Below are 14,466 nucleotides of genomic sequence, written 5' to 3'. Positions count from 1 at the left end.
ATCGACTGTCATTAATATTTTTTACCTTCATTGTCATAGTCATCTAAATAAGCAGGTAAAGTTAAAAAGAAAAAGCATATGATATGTAGCAGGATTTATATAAATTTGTGCAACCTGGATTCAGTTTTTCTGCTGCTCTACTTAACGAGGCATAAAAATAAGGTCATAGACACCAACAATATCAAAAAATCCTAACCTATCTTCCATTGGAAAAGGAATGGAAATTAAAGGTGCAGTAACATGAGAGTAGTGGGTTTCACATCATATAGTGGACATTGAAGGACCTTCTTCATTTGGATTGGAACTAAAAAATTGTTTCTGGGAGCAGCATGAGATTTATTCAATTAGGGTTTCTTGATAAAGCGGAACTGAGTTTCTATATCCGTTCTGAACATATATTTCCTTTCCTTATCACACTATTAAAATAAGTCAATTAAATCTTGCCCTCTATAATGATCTCACAATTAAGCTTAATTAATAAATCTTGCCCTAATGCATTCAGTATGATAAGTCCAAATGCTTTGTTCGGGAGCTCCTTCACAGGAGGCGGCATAAGGAGGAAGATGCTTTACATCTTTCACAACTGTTGCTACCCAGTGTAAAGAATTACCAGCATGTTCTCTTCCAAAACCAAAACGTCTTTTGCAAATCATAGTGAACATAGACTAAAAATTTATTGTAAAGAAATAGAAATGGGCAAAAGTCAACTGTAGGGCTCTCCTTATTATCTAGGAATGGGATGTCTATACTGCAAAATTGACATAGTTACCCAGTCATCTGGTTGATATGTAGGCCATAAGTTCCTCCCTCCAGAGGGAAAATTTTCTAAGTAATATTGTGTCTAAGACATCTGTGATATACAGGTGGTACTAAATTCTCCATTCACCTAAATACTGTCCTACCGCCATTAAGATCTGGGCTTCTATCCCAATCTATCTGACAGGTTCAAGATCTTTAAAAAGTAAATTTCAGTTACCACATATAGTTACTGCATACATTGGCAAACTACATTCCAAAGAACATTGCTTTTGTTCTTAAAAGTTAATCCAAAAAAAAAAGAGAGAGAGAGAGAGAGTGTGTACCAGGGGAAAAAAATTTGGAGAAACCTTCATACTTGATTTCTCTCTGCAGATTCACAATGCACATTCAAGTTCTTGATAAGTTTTGATCTAAAGAAATGTTTACACTTATTTGATCTCTATTTCCAAAAATATTTTCCCAGGGAAAACATTTTTCAAAGAATCTTCATGATATTGAAAGAAAATGGTATTCCTTAGAACAGAGTAGAGGAATTTTTTTTTTTTTGGAAAATAGTTGAGAAAGGACTATAAGAAGAAAAAGCAGCAAAGGAGGACTTAACAGTATGGGAAATGGTTTATGTGACGACTTCAATCTTGTTGGTTATCAGAAATTAAATTGCTCTCACTTTGAGGGCCGGAGAAGGCAATGGCACCCCACTCCAGTACTCTTGCCTGGAAAATCCCATGGACGGAGGAGCCTGGTGGGCTGCAGTCCATGGGGTCGCTAAGAGTCGGACACGACTGAGCGACTTCACTTTCACTTTTCACTTTCATGCATTGGACAAGGAAATGGCAACCCACTCCAGTGTTCTTGCCTGGAGAATCCCAGGGACGGGGGAGCCTGGTGGGCTGCCGTCTATGGGGTATCACAGAGTCGGACACGACTGAAGCGACTTAGCAGCAGCAGCAGCAGCACTTTGAGGGCATCCTTGATTCTTAGGAGCATGGTGAATGAAGCAATTAATCATTGAAAAGCTCTAATAATATTTAATTAGGCACAAGATATACTCTTTGCTGAAGTGTATATCATATATTGTGCATACCCTTATTTGTGCGTGTGCTCAGTACTATCTGGCTCTTTGTGACCCCATGGATTGTAGCCATAGGGTACAGGATCCTCTGTTCATGAGATTTTCCAGGCAAGAACACTGGAATGGGTTGCCATGCTCTCTTCCAGGGAAATCTTCCCAACCCAGCAATCAAACCCATGTCTCCCACATCTCCTGCATCAGTAGGTTGATTCTTTACCACGGAGCCACCCTGGAAAGCCCTACTCTTATTTACTCTTCAGTAAATGATGTCAATATAAAACAAAGGAAATATTCATAAAAACAATAGTGAAAGGGGAGAAAATTTCCTTTGCTTTCTTGTTTTTTTGAATGAAAAGAAATGGATTTTGTTGTAGATCAAAAATGGTCAAATACCAACAATATCATATTCCTCAAGCTAATAGATTCTAATATTATTATTACTCTGTTTTATAGAAGAGGAAAATAAGAATCAAGCAGTGTCATGTTCCTTACACTCATCAAGTCATTGACCAGTTTTGTTAAGCTTGGTATAGCTGATTAAAATTCCAAACTATTCCTATTACATCATATATGTTTATAATTTGTTCAATTTTGATTTTGTTTTACTACAAATGTTTCTTATTTGAGAAACTGACTTTTTGCCACAAGTTTTGTATCATAAACAAAAAATATAACAGATTTTTTTTGAGGTTAACTGTAATTTCTTACATGCTAGGACTTGGAAAATATATTAACTTTCATACTTACATTCAACTCAATTTGGTTTCACTGCCATTTATGAATGCATTTATAGTCCATTTGCAAAAATATTTTTTAATTCCGTTTAAAATTTTTTACTGCATGTTCAACATGATTCCAAATTTAAAGGTCATTCTGCTGCCATTGATTCCAAAATGGTACCAAAGGCAGGCAGTGCTGATTTTATCTCATGTAGGTCTGCTGCCAGTTTCTTGCAGTACTAACTAATTTGCTACAGGCCTAAAAAAACAGAATTTGTTCTAACTTGCATGGTTGGGTTAAAATATCTCATCAGTCAGTATTTCAGAGTCGAGATATTGCAGTAAATGTATTATTTTCACCTTAACTTGGTAATGAAGTTATTGTACCTCAATCATTAAAATCAATTTTGCTTTACATATAATTGTATTATAAAGCCAATTCCAGGGGCAAGATCTATTATATTCAATTGAATTCCAAACATTGATGAACCGTGATATTAAATTCCAACACTGCATATGGGAGTTTAACTTTTTAGTTTGAATTCACTAATATAATTAAATTGTGGCAATTCAAACAGAGAGATACTTTCCATTACTAAAGTTAATAAGGCAAAAAGAAGTGCTAGAAGAAATCACAAATCTAAGCAAATATAGGTTGGAATCTCTTGCAAGTCAAGGAAAAACAAAATGGAATCTGTGGGTTTCTGTTTCTAAAAGAGTTTATTCCAAGACTTAAAAATATATACTGACTATCATGCATGGAATTGCTGTTTAGATACCAACATTGATTTATCTACATACCTTATGAAAATGTATCTTACTCAGTTTTAGTCACATCTGTTAGACTAACATCTCTGTAGTGGAAAAAAAAAAAAAGTTTGATGCTTCAAATTACAGAGGTCTAAAGCAAGAATGACTCCAGTTTTAAGGTTCCTCACTCCATCTTGTTCCTCCTCTAATCTTCCCCTGCCTAGTGAAATAGAGCTTAGAACTAGTGAACTAGTGAACTAGAAGTGAACATCTAGCCTAGTGAACATCCTTCTGCCTAGTGAACCAGAGCGCTTAAGCACTCTTGTTACTTTGGGATTTAAGAGGAAGAGAGGATGGGGGTGGGGGGTGGGGCTTGGGCTCCCAAACTAATGGAAGAGAAAAGTTAGGAAAGAAGGAAGGTATTTGCCTGTTAAAGCTCAGATCCATCCCTGCCCTTTTCTGGCTTCATTTTACTACAGAAGAATGACTCCTGCAGCTATATACCCCAGGATTCTTTCTCCTGACATCCAATTTACTTGGTAACTGGTAGACTGCAAGGCAAAAGGAAGAAAGAATCCAGAATATTTTACCCCCTTTCTAAACCAGATGTGTACAGGGATTATTTCAAGCCGTATCTACATTTGCTTCATGATTTCAAATTCCTGGTAGACTCTGATCACCGTAATTCTACCATAATTCTTCCAGGGACCCCACCTCCGCACCTGCCCAGTTCTGAAGTATTCTGGATCTCTCCAGCCAAAGGTGTGGCAATGGCTTCCTGCTGCTGCTACATTCTTGTTTGCCTAACCACCTCCCATTTCATTTCTGAGCTCTTCCATCATCTGTACAACCAGTAGCCTCCAATAATAATCGCTTCTCTCTGAAAGTCTAAAATGAATTTTGTATCCATAACTGGACCATGACTGTTACAGAAAGGAAGGTTGGAAGGGACAGAATGAGTCAGTTATTTTCTTTTCTAGGTAACTATGGTTACTGTCATGATGGGTATAGAAGGAGACAGGGGGGACAGAAAAAGAAAAGGATCAAGTATTTATTGAGCACTGTTGGTTTGTAAGTGTTCTATCATCATTTAACTTTTGCATGTGAGGAAACTGAAACATAGAGAGGTTAGGTGTTTGCCAAGATCACATTGCTAAGACAAGGTTGAACAAGAATTTGAACTTAGAACCGATTCCAAACTTTCTCCAAACGTATACAGTAAGTGTACTTACTGGAGACACTTCCTCCCTAGAAAGCATTAAGGTTATATTCAATAGCAGTTCTTGATGGGGGAGGAGTGTTGTTGTTGTTTTTTACTACATTTTTACTGCTTTTATAAAGTATAAGTGTCAAAGAACTCAGAATCTGAGTTACTGCCATGGTCATACCACACTTACCTGAAGTTCGCTATTACTTGGCACAAAAACTAAAGTTTTACATCTTTCATGATTGCCTTATATCTCAGCCTATAGATTGCCAGGATGTAGGGTGGCTAACTGACAAACACTCTTGAGGACTGAAGGGGTTCATCATATCCCTCTGTTTTGGGAGGAGTTGTTTTTATGGAATCCAGGGTCCTTGATTTTGAGGAGAATTTATTGGGGAATTTTTTATCCTCCTTCCTTCACTGCAAAGGTTTATCAACACTGTTACATTTTACATAGATGTTCTCCGTATTAAAAAAAAAAAAAAAATGCTGCTGGATAGAAAGGATAACAAGGACTCATTTTTGTGTGCTGTCATCCAAAGCCTGTTTACTCTCGAGTTTTGCTCACTCTTGAGGTATAGATGTGTATATCCAACTGCTTTCTGGATCTTTTTGAACATCCTCATACAAGGTTGATTTAGCATGTCCTAAACTCACTGGATTTCCCTAAATAACAGGCTCTTCCTTCTAGATTCCTGATGTATTTCAGTTAATGACCCCAGAGTACACTGCCGACCTGTCACTGAATGCCCCAGTCAGTCATCCTAAAGACCCACATTCTTCCTCAAGCTCCACATTCAATAAAGTGCCAAATCCTCTTGAAATCAACTAAGTCCCTCCCAAATCTACTATCATTTATTCATTCAATATTGGATTGCCATATGCCACAGTATGGGGGATACTGAAATGAACTAGATGAGTCAAAGGAGATACTGACTCATTATATGCTCCTTTCCATAAAGTCCTTTCTCACCTGGATCAGAACAGTAATACTTTATTGTTTGGGTCATATTCCTCTTCTTTCCCACCCATCTTGCTTATGCCCCTAGAGTGAATTTTATTAAACTGAAATGCTAGATCACTTGGGCTTCCCTGGTGGTGCCAATGGTAAATAACCCAGCTGTCAACACACAGACATAAGAGATGGGTTTGATCTCTGGGTCAGGAAGACCTCCTGGAGGAGAGCATGGCGACTCACTCCAGTACTCGTGCCTGGAGAATCCCACGGACAGAGGAGCCTGGCAGGTTACAGTCCATAAGGTTTCACAGAGTTGGACATGACTGAAGTGACTTAGACATGCATGCACTAGTTCCCTTGCTTCCTTAAAGTCTTAGAGTAACTACACATAAATGCCTTGTGATGGCACTTGGGGTACATCAGGTCTGTTTCTTCCAGCCTTTATCTATGATACTTACCCATTTCTCCTATGAACTCTTTCACTCTTGGACATCTATACGTGTTAACCCCACTGCTTATAATACCCTTCCCCATCTCATACCTTTACATAACCCTCATTCATCTTTCAAAACCCAATAAAAAAGAATTTCCTTCTCTGAAATCTATTCTCTGAGTCCACCCTATGCCTATGGCTGACGCCCCGTGATTCCTGTTCTTGGTTCCCATGACACCCAGTGCATACTTTTATCATAATATCACAGCACTTATCAGACTGCCATGTAAATGCACTGTCTCCTCCACTCTGCTGGGACTTCCTCGAGGGCAGGGAGAGGCTTGGGCTCACTCGGCATCTCCAATGCCAGGCCGAGGATTTGGCAGACAGTCGATCCTCAGCAGCACAGTGGTAAAGACCCCACCCGCCAGTGCGGGAGATGAGAGAGATGTGGGTCCGATCCCTGGTCAGCAAGATCCCCCTGGAGTAGGAAATGGCAACTCACTCCAGTATTCTTGCCTGGAAAAGTCCAAGGACAGAGGAGCCTGGCAGGTTACATTTCATGGGGTCGCGAAGAGTCAGACATGGCTGAGTGACTGAACATGCACAAGATGCTCAGTACACACAAGAATGGATAAGTACACAATTTTGAAATGGTGAAGTAATATGCAATCTATCTCTATAAAATTCAAAATGAAAGCACATTTTTTACTGTTTGAAACTATTTTTTTATATCTCTGCTCACAGATAATAATAGATTCCACTTTTCCACACCCAGTTATTGGTATAATTATCCAGTTTTTTTTCAGCTATTACTATTTTCTTCAGCTATTACCATTTAACAAAGACTGAAGTTGTACACCTGGTCAGAGGACTCCAGTCAACAGGAGTTAATCTAGTAACTGCGAAATATCCGTAAACAGTTCTCTAGATTTGATGTTTATTAATGAAGCATGTAAGGTGCAGTTTGTAATAATTTTAGAAAAATTTCAGAAAACTACAACCATCATCTCTGCACTACTCTGTAAAGGAGCCCTGTGCAAAAAGAGCTTAATACATGAGAGAGTGCTGCTTTTCTCAGGACAGTATCTTCCTTATAGTAGGATTACAAGTGAACAAAAAAAGTATTTACACTTTATACAGGTCACTGTAAGTTCAGAGTAAACAGGACGAGCAGCTTCGTACACCTGTCAAAGAAGAGATCCCACTGAAAAAGAAAACCATCTCAGATTTATCTCTTGGATAATTTCATAGTTTAAAGATGGGCTTAAAATCATAGCTCAGTACTCATACCCTTCTTCAACCTCCATGCACCAGAAGGAAAATAAAATGAGTTATTTACAAAGTTACTTCTCACTTCTGGCGGCAATGGAAGTGTTTAGGATGCTTTGAACTGAGCTATACATTTAGGTGGTGCAAGTATTAAAGAGTTTTGCCCATAGTAAGATAAACTTCTGGCACTTCCTGGCGGTCCAGTGGTTAAGAATACGCCTTGCAACGCAAGGGACACAGATTTGATCCCTGATTGGGGAACTAAGATCCCACATGCCACACAGCAACTACACCTGTATGCCCCAACTATTGAGCTCATGCCACAGCCAGAGAGTCCGTGTGCCACGATGAAAGGTCCCTCATGACTTAAGGATCCTGCATGCTGCAACTAAGACCAGACACAGCCAAATAAATACAGGTTTTTTGAAAAAAATATAAAACTTCCTTAACCTATTGACCCTTAATAACAGAGGTCTGTTTATACAAGATTACTCTAGCCTTCAACCCCAAGCTAAACAAGTCCTGGGGAAATACTCAAGAAAGAAATTGCTTTTGCATAGCAGGAGGCCTTGATTTTGGTTGTGATCTAAGAGCGATAGTTTTGTTATATTCTTCTCTTCTCAAGCCAGACCTACTCAGAGAGTATATGACTTCATTTGAGGTATTAAATAAAGATTCCTAGAAACTATTACTGGAATAATTAAAGTTCTAACTTTCTAGCCTGTTTCTACACTCAATGTCACGCCAAAGGGTGCCAAGAATCCAGGATTATTGGCTGTGCTGGTGATGCAGTGCTGGTGTCATACCAAAGACAGGAGACCACTGTTTCTGCTTTTTCATTCTCTTTATTGCCAACAGTTTAAAATGCTCAACATAAAAAAAAATTGATAATAAATACTGCTCTTTGGGCTGTAATAAATAAAAAGTTTATTAACAAGGAATGCACTTTTCCAGCCACAAGTGTCTTCAAAAATTAACAAAACAAAAAAAATATATATATGGCCATAGTTCACAGTTAAGCAGCCAAAAGCTGCTCCAATTATAGCCTTTAAACAACATGGGAGCGTCCTCCCTTTCCCTCCCCTTCAGGAAGTATATTCACAGCTCCAAGTCCTCTGTCCGAAGCACTCTCCACAGAGAGAAGTTAAGAGTCAATGCACCTTTCTGCAAAATTGTCTGAAAAGCCTTTAGAAACAGGTACGTCAAGGAAAACTGCATTCGGTTTCATTCTCAGCGTGTCTGTCCAAAGTTCAGGACTGTGTACCTCAGCCTGGTCCAGGTTCCATCAGGTCCAGTGGGCCACAGAGGAATTGTTTTCGTACCACCACCTGTCCATCTTCTTCAACGTGCTGTAGATCATTCTATTGACTTCCATGTAGATCTCACAGTGGAAAAGAGGAGTCCCATAGGGTCCATTCAAGAAATCTTTTAGTTACACCTCTGTAAGAGCATGTTCAGAGCATATTCCATTCGATTTTTTAATTCTAACGAACAGCCAGACATCAGCAGAGTTGTCAGTCTAAAAGTTGTAGATATCCTGTCCTCATTGATGTAGGTGAGAAGGTATTCTTCATTTTGACTACAGATGATTATTTTTGTATGATCATGGTAGAAATTCACCTTTAAAAAGTAGACATAGATATTAGGCATCTCTAAATAGTCAAAATAAGAAGAGTTTTCTCAATAATTGAACTGGCTATGTAAAAATCCTTTCTTGGGACCTAAACATGTGCTTTCTTAAAGGGTTCATTTACCTGAAAGGTGCCATCATTGAAGAGCATCATTAAGGCCTTATCAGATTTTAGCCACTGAAGGAGGTAGAGCCGAGGTCTGCGAACATCAGTAACACTAGGCAGATCTCCACCCTGAGAGAGATTGGGAGAGTTAGTGCCTCGGAAGACTTGACAGGGTATGCACTCAGTTCTTCTAAGCAAATGCCTCTCAAACTTAAGCAAGGGCCAGAATGGCCTGGAGGTTCCTGCCCCACCACCCAGAGATCCTGAGGCATAGACTGAGGATGGAACATGAGATGCTATGCTTCTAAAAGCACTGAGACTATAGAGATGCTACTGGTCTGTGGACCACACTTCAAACATCACTTCCTGAAAGCAAGGGTAACTTACGTCCATGAGGTTCTCCTCCATGTAATGGGAGAAGTACTTCAGCACCGTCACTTGACTAATGAATTGTTCGGGGGCATCTGTGGCTGGGAAAACAGAGCATTGGCCAAGCTCTGCGTAATAGTGAACTGTTCTAAAGAACAGGGAGAGAAGAAAAAGAAACAGGAAAAGTCAGTCACTGTTCTCAGATTTCTTTAGGGCAAAAGTGAAGAAATGACAGGGCTTCCTTAACTGAACACACTTACTTTTTGTCTGGAAGGAGGCTCATGTGAGCACCGTTGTTGAAAAGGACTCCTACGGTGTGGTCTGAGAGCTGGTACCCAAAGCCGTATTTGTTAGAGTAGTCGACCCACTTGGTGACCCACTGAAAGGACGTGCTCAGCTGCTCTTTGGGGATGCAGTCCGCTTCTGGCATGTTTTCTAGACATCCTCGAAGGACTCTTGCCACCGTGTCTGCCACACTGCCCATGGTACTGTCCTCGAGGCCTAAAAAGTCAGAGGAAGTTATACAATAATTAACAACAAGACCTCAGGCAATGCCAGGTGCTAGGTCTCCCTCCACTAATTCTACGGATGGAGGACTCAAAATTGCTCCAATCCTCTACATTGCTTCTTGTATGTTAAATCAGGCCAAAAACCAAGCTGACTTCAGCTGCTTAGTGTTGAACACTGGCATTTAGAGTGTCACTATTTAAAATGTGATTGACAACTTACATTCACTGCTACTGCTGCAGCTGCCAAGAGTTCCTCTGACTATCATCCGAATAGCATCTCCAATCTGCTGCTTGTTTTCCACTGCGGGTGTTCCAGATCTGGCAACTGTAGTGGTAGGTGGCTGGAGTTCCTAGAAGAGAGAAGAGCCAGATGATAGTCAAGCATTTAAAATTCATCTCAAGTTGAGAATTCTAGTTTAAGATGAGATTATAGCAATTACTAGGAAAGCTTATCAAACAGCAATGGACACAAGCCAAGTAAAAGATATTTCTGTTAACTCAACTGCATGCATTGTTAAACTAAGAGATAAAATCTTTCCTTTTAAAGGGTCCGGGGGGAAAAAAACTTTTAAGTAAATATATCATGGTCCAAGTGATAATTAACAAAGAATGGAAATGATATAAAGTGTTTATAACTACTTTATTCTTCTCTAGCATACCTCATCTGTCCTGTGTTTGCTGGGTTGCTGAGTTATCGAAGTCTTTTTCAAATCATGCCTAAGCTTGTAAATTTCTTCATCTTCTTTAGATACTTTATCTGTAAATCAAGAAAAAGGATTATGAGCATTATTCTATCCAAACAAGATAGAAACAGAGCAAGCCATATTTCCTCCTTTTGTGTTAATAATCAGCTTAAGAGCATTCAAGGCAAAACCAACAGTTTTATCTTTGCCATCAGCTGCAATTATCCAAGAAGCACACTTTAATGCATCTGAAACAAAACTATCAACTACAGTTTGCAGTTTAGATTTATTATGCTACCAAAAGTTCAACAGTTTACTAACATACTGGCCAAATTATGTTAACATGAAAGCCTCTTTCAACTAACTTATCAACTTTATATATATAATATTGGATACAGAAAAAGTCTTATAACTTACTATGTGTGTCAATATATCTTGCTTTGTCTTTTTTGCCACCAAAAAGAGCAGCAGCTGCCTTCTTAAAGAAATTCTTAGCTGGGCTTGACAAGTGGAAATCTGGAACTGTGTGACAACAGCTAGAAGAGAGTCTATCTGGAGTGAAGCCCTGTGAAGCATAAGAAAAGTCTTTCAGTAACCTGCTGGGAAATTAGGATCAAGAGCATGTAATAAAAAGATGCAAAAAAAAAAAAAAAAAAAACAAGAAAACAAAAAAACCACACCAACCTGCAAAAAGAAATCATGTCGAATGATGTCATCCAAACTGGGACGATCTTCCGGATTTTTGGACAACATGCTAGCTATTAAGTGCTTAGCAGGAGCCAGCAATGAAGAGGGCATTGTATACCTTGCTTCTCTTATACATCTGTAAGTTTCTTTCAGATTTGTAGTTTCAAATGGAGGTCTTCCTAGTAACATTGTATACCTGTACACAAGAAAACACCTCTTTAAGGAACCATCATAAAACAATTCTTTTCCAGTGCTAAAATCTACACCTAAGTTTGATTTTTTTATTTTTTTGGTGCATTTACTTACATTACACAGCCTAAGGCCCAAATGTCTGATTCACAGCCGTGTCCCTGTTTGTTGAGGACTTCAGGAGAAAGATAATTTGGGGTACCACATATCGTCCTGGAAGAACAAAATACAAAGATTTCACTAGGGACTCGCCTCTTGTTTAAACTTAGCTCTCTGGGTAAGCTGTGCTGAATTGCTATTTGGAAACATTTGACTTTTGATTTTTGGCATATGAACACTTGACATTTCACCAAGTGACCTGGTAAATTTTTTTAATGCATGTACAATTGTTTTCGGCCACATGACGAAGTGCTTTAAGCCAACTGAGACCAGGTACAACAGGACATTTTTATACATTTCAGGCAAATATAAGATTTGTTTCATAATCAACTTATGGGCAAAAGATACTCTGCCTAGGCCACAGTAGCTCTGTTTCCTTCAATTAACATTGTAGCAGTTAACACATTTTAATATCAACTAACCTTTGAAACATTAATTGGAAGATATAAAAGGCATGTTTGATCTCCACAAAACCCTAGTTGAGATGTATCCTTCTGACTCTTACCTTCTCCTGTGTTCCAAGGGTTCCAGCCTGGCTGCCAAACCAAAGTCCCCAACTTTTAGTTCCATGGCTTCATTAATAAAAAAGTTCCCTGGATGACCAAAAAAAAAACAAAAAGAGTCTGAATTCTCTTGAAAAAATATTCTAACCAAGTACACACACATCCATCCACTCAAGAGGCAGGCGGCCAGCTGCTTAATAGGAGAGCCATCATTCAGAAGCAGTACTGCATTGGCTAGATCCCAACTAAGAACATTAATTATGTAAGAAAAGGGAGAGGGCACACACCTCTCTGACACAAAAGTCAGGGTTTGGTGTGAAAGGCTCACCTAGTTTGAGATCTCTATGCAAGATTTCTTGTTCATGAAGGTACTTTAGTCCAGACACAATCTGCCTGAGGTAATATCGGACTTCTGGCTCTGTCAACACCTTCCTTGCTTTCAAGATATGAGCCATGGACTGGGAGGAGGAGAAGGAAAAAAGAGAATCTGTCAAACAAAGTTGCCAAAATCAGTAGTTTCCTTATGAAGGATGAGCAATGAAAGGTAATACTTCCATATTATAATTATGTCCACAATCAGATTCCCAGATAAATTGCAATTTGAATGCCAGGTCAGTATGCGGGAAGAACACGCACTCTGGTGAGTGAAGACTTACCCTTCTACTGCAATATTCCAAAAGAATGTAAATGTTTTCTTTGTCCTCGAAGTAGTGGTAAAACTGCACGACGTGCTTATGATGGAGAATTCTGTGAAGCTCTATTTCTTTGTCAATCTAAAAGGAAAAGCAAGATCAGTCTTATTAGTAGCCTCCTTCACCTCTGCAAAGCCAGCTGCTTACACATGCAGAAGACATGTTCCTAACAGGGAAGGGCCATCTCTGCACACAAAGAAAATATTTTACTCAACAGTCATACACACCTTTTCCCTTTGATGAGGTTTGGCTACTCTGCTGTGAGGAATAATTTTTGCAGCGTAGACTTTGTTGTTTGTCAAATCTGTCATCTCGTAGCATTTTGCAAAGCCACCCTGAAAGGAAACAAAGCCGAGAGGGAATTGAGTATGGCAGGAATATGGACGGCAGATTTTTTAAAATTAAATAAATGAGAAAGAAAAACAAAAATATGAGGAGGAAGGGTAGACAGAGGGACGCGGTCTACTTTTTTTAAAAGCTCCTTCACGAAAGGAAATCACTCCTAACAGCAGTTAAGTTAAAACGGTGCCCCTTCTCCTTTTACAAAGAGGAGCTTTACGGAGCAGGGCTGGGGGTCGGGGAGATGAAATAGGGTCTGAAGAGACGTGTCAAGAAAATTCTCTGGGGTGGGGGTGGAGGGGTATCTGGAGCGCTAGGTCTGGTGTAGCAAACCCTAGCTTCTGGCCTCAAGATCATCGTCTTTGGGCTTGTGGAGGAGGCAGACAGAGCCGCGGTCAAGGATGGAGAACGCGACCCCCGCGCTGTCAGCGCACAAAAGCCAGAGGAGGGCAGGTGAGCAGTCCGCGCCGCGCCGGGATCCAACCACTAAGACCTCGAGAAGCGGCGGGGGAGCGGGGAGACTCCGGGTCCGGCCCGGCCCGGGGGGTGGGGGTGTGGGGGAAACGCCCGGGCAGACCTCCCCCTCCCGCCTGGCAGCCGGGCGCCCGCCGCTCGTCACCTTTCCCAGCACTTTGCCGCGGCAGTAGCGCTTCCCCGTCGTGGGGTCGACGATAATCCGCGAGATCTCGGCCCCCGAGTGCGAGTGGTGGTGATGATGGTGCGGGGCCGCCGGCTGCACCTGCGCCGGGGGCTGCTGCGCCTGCGGCTCCTCGGGGGACGGCTGCGGCCGCTTCTTTTTCGAGTCCCCGCCGCAAGCCTTGCCCAGCGCCTGCTCGCACATCTTGGTGCTGGCGGCCGGCTGGTAGGTGATAGTCCGTAAGAGCTCCATGGTCGCCTCGTTGCCTGACACTGCCGGCTACCACCTCCGAGGCGCGGACACACGACCGAGCCGGCCTCTGCCCTCGAGCTCCCCCCCGCTGCCGATGCCAACCTCCCGCTCCCGACGCCTCGGTCCACTTGTGCGAGTGCGAACGCCCAGCGAAGTCTTATATACAGGCTGAGAGGGGGCGGAGACTCGAAACAGAACGCGACGTCACGGGTGACGCCCCGCCCACCGGCCTCCAGAGCGCGCGGGGCCAGGCGAGAGGTCGCTAAGGGCCGCTGGGTTTCAGATCGCCAGCCGGGTGAGGAAAGCGGGCGGCCTGGCTGCGGGGGAGCGTTCCCCGCGATGAGGAGGCGGACACAGGCGTCCGGCCGTCCTCGTGACCAGCACCCCATTCTTGGAATGTTCCGAACTTCTGGGTTTGAAGTAGAAACCCGGGGGCCGACGCCTCGGCCCCGCCCCGTGGCCCGCGGCGCTGCGGTCATCGCAGGTTCCCTCCCCCGCAAAGCCCTTGCTGACCGCCCCGCAACCTGACGCCTCCGATGTC

The 14,466-nt window shown here is 41.5% G+C and overlaps 1 protein-coding gene across 1 annotated transcript; it reads right to left on the bottom strand.

Moving 5' to 3' along the window:
• Nucleotides 1-7,995: 7,995 nt before the first annotated feature.
• On the bottom strand, nt 7,996-14,044 carry PLK2 (polo like kinase 2). Its single transcript, XM_061129758.1, has 14 exons — nt 13,656-14,044; nt 12,925-13,032; nt 12,662-12,778; nt 12,334-12,463; nt 12,008-12,095; nt 11,461-11,556; nt 11,152-11,350; nt 10,885-11,032; nt 10,444-10,541; nt 10,005-10,134; nt 9,536-9,776; nt 9,294-9,423; nt 8,925-9,035; nt 7,996-8,790 (listed from the first exon to the last, which is right to left on the bottom strand). Exons 1-14 carry the CDS (start codon nt 13,923-13,925, stop codon nt 8,599-8,601), a joined length of 2,058 nt encoding a protein of 685 aa, XP_060985741.1. The 5' UTR covers nt 13,926-14,044; the 3' UTR covers nt 7,996-8,598.
• Nucleotides 14,045-14,466: the final 422 nt, after the last annotated feature.

This window comes from Dama dama, chromosome 25, assembly GCF_033118175.1.
Source record: "Dama dama isolate Ldn47 chromosome 25, ASM3311817v1, whole genome shotgun sequence".
Taxonomy (NCBI): Eukaryota; Metazoa; Chordata; class Mammalia; order Artiodactyla; family Cervidae; genus Dama; species Dama dama.
The sequence above is the reverse complement of the archived record's forward strand: the minus strand, read 5'-3'. Positions and strand labels throughout refer to the sequence as shown.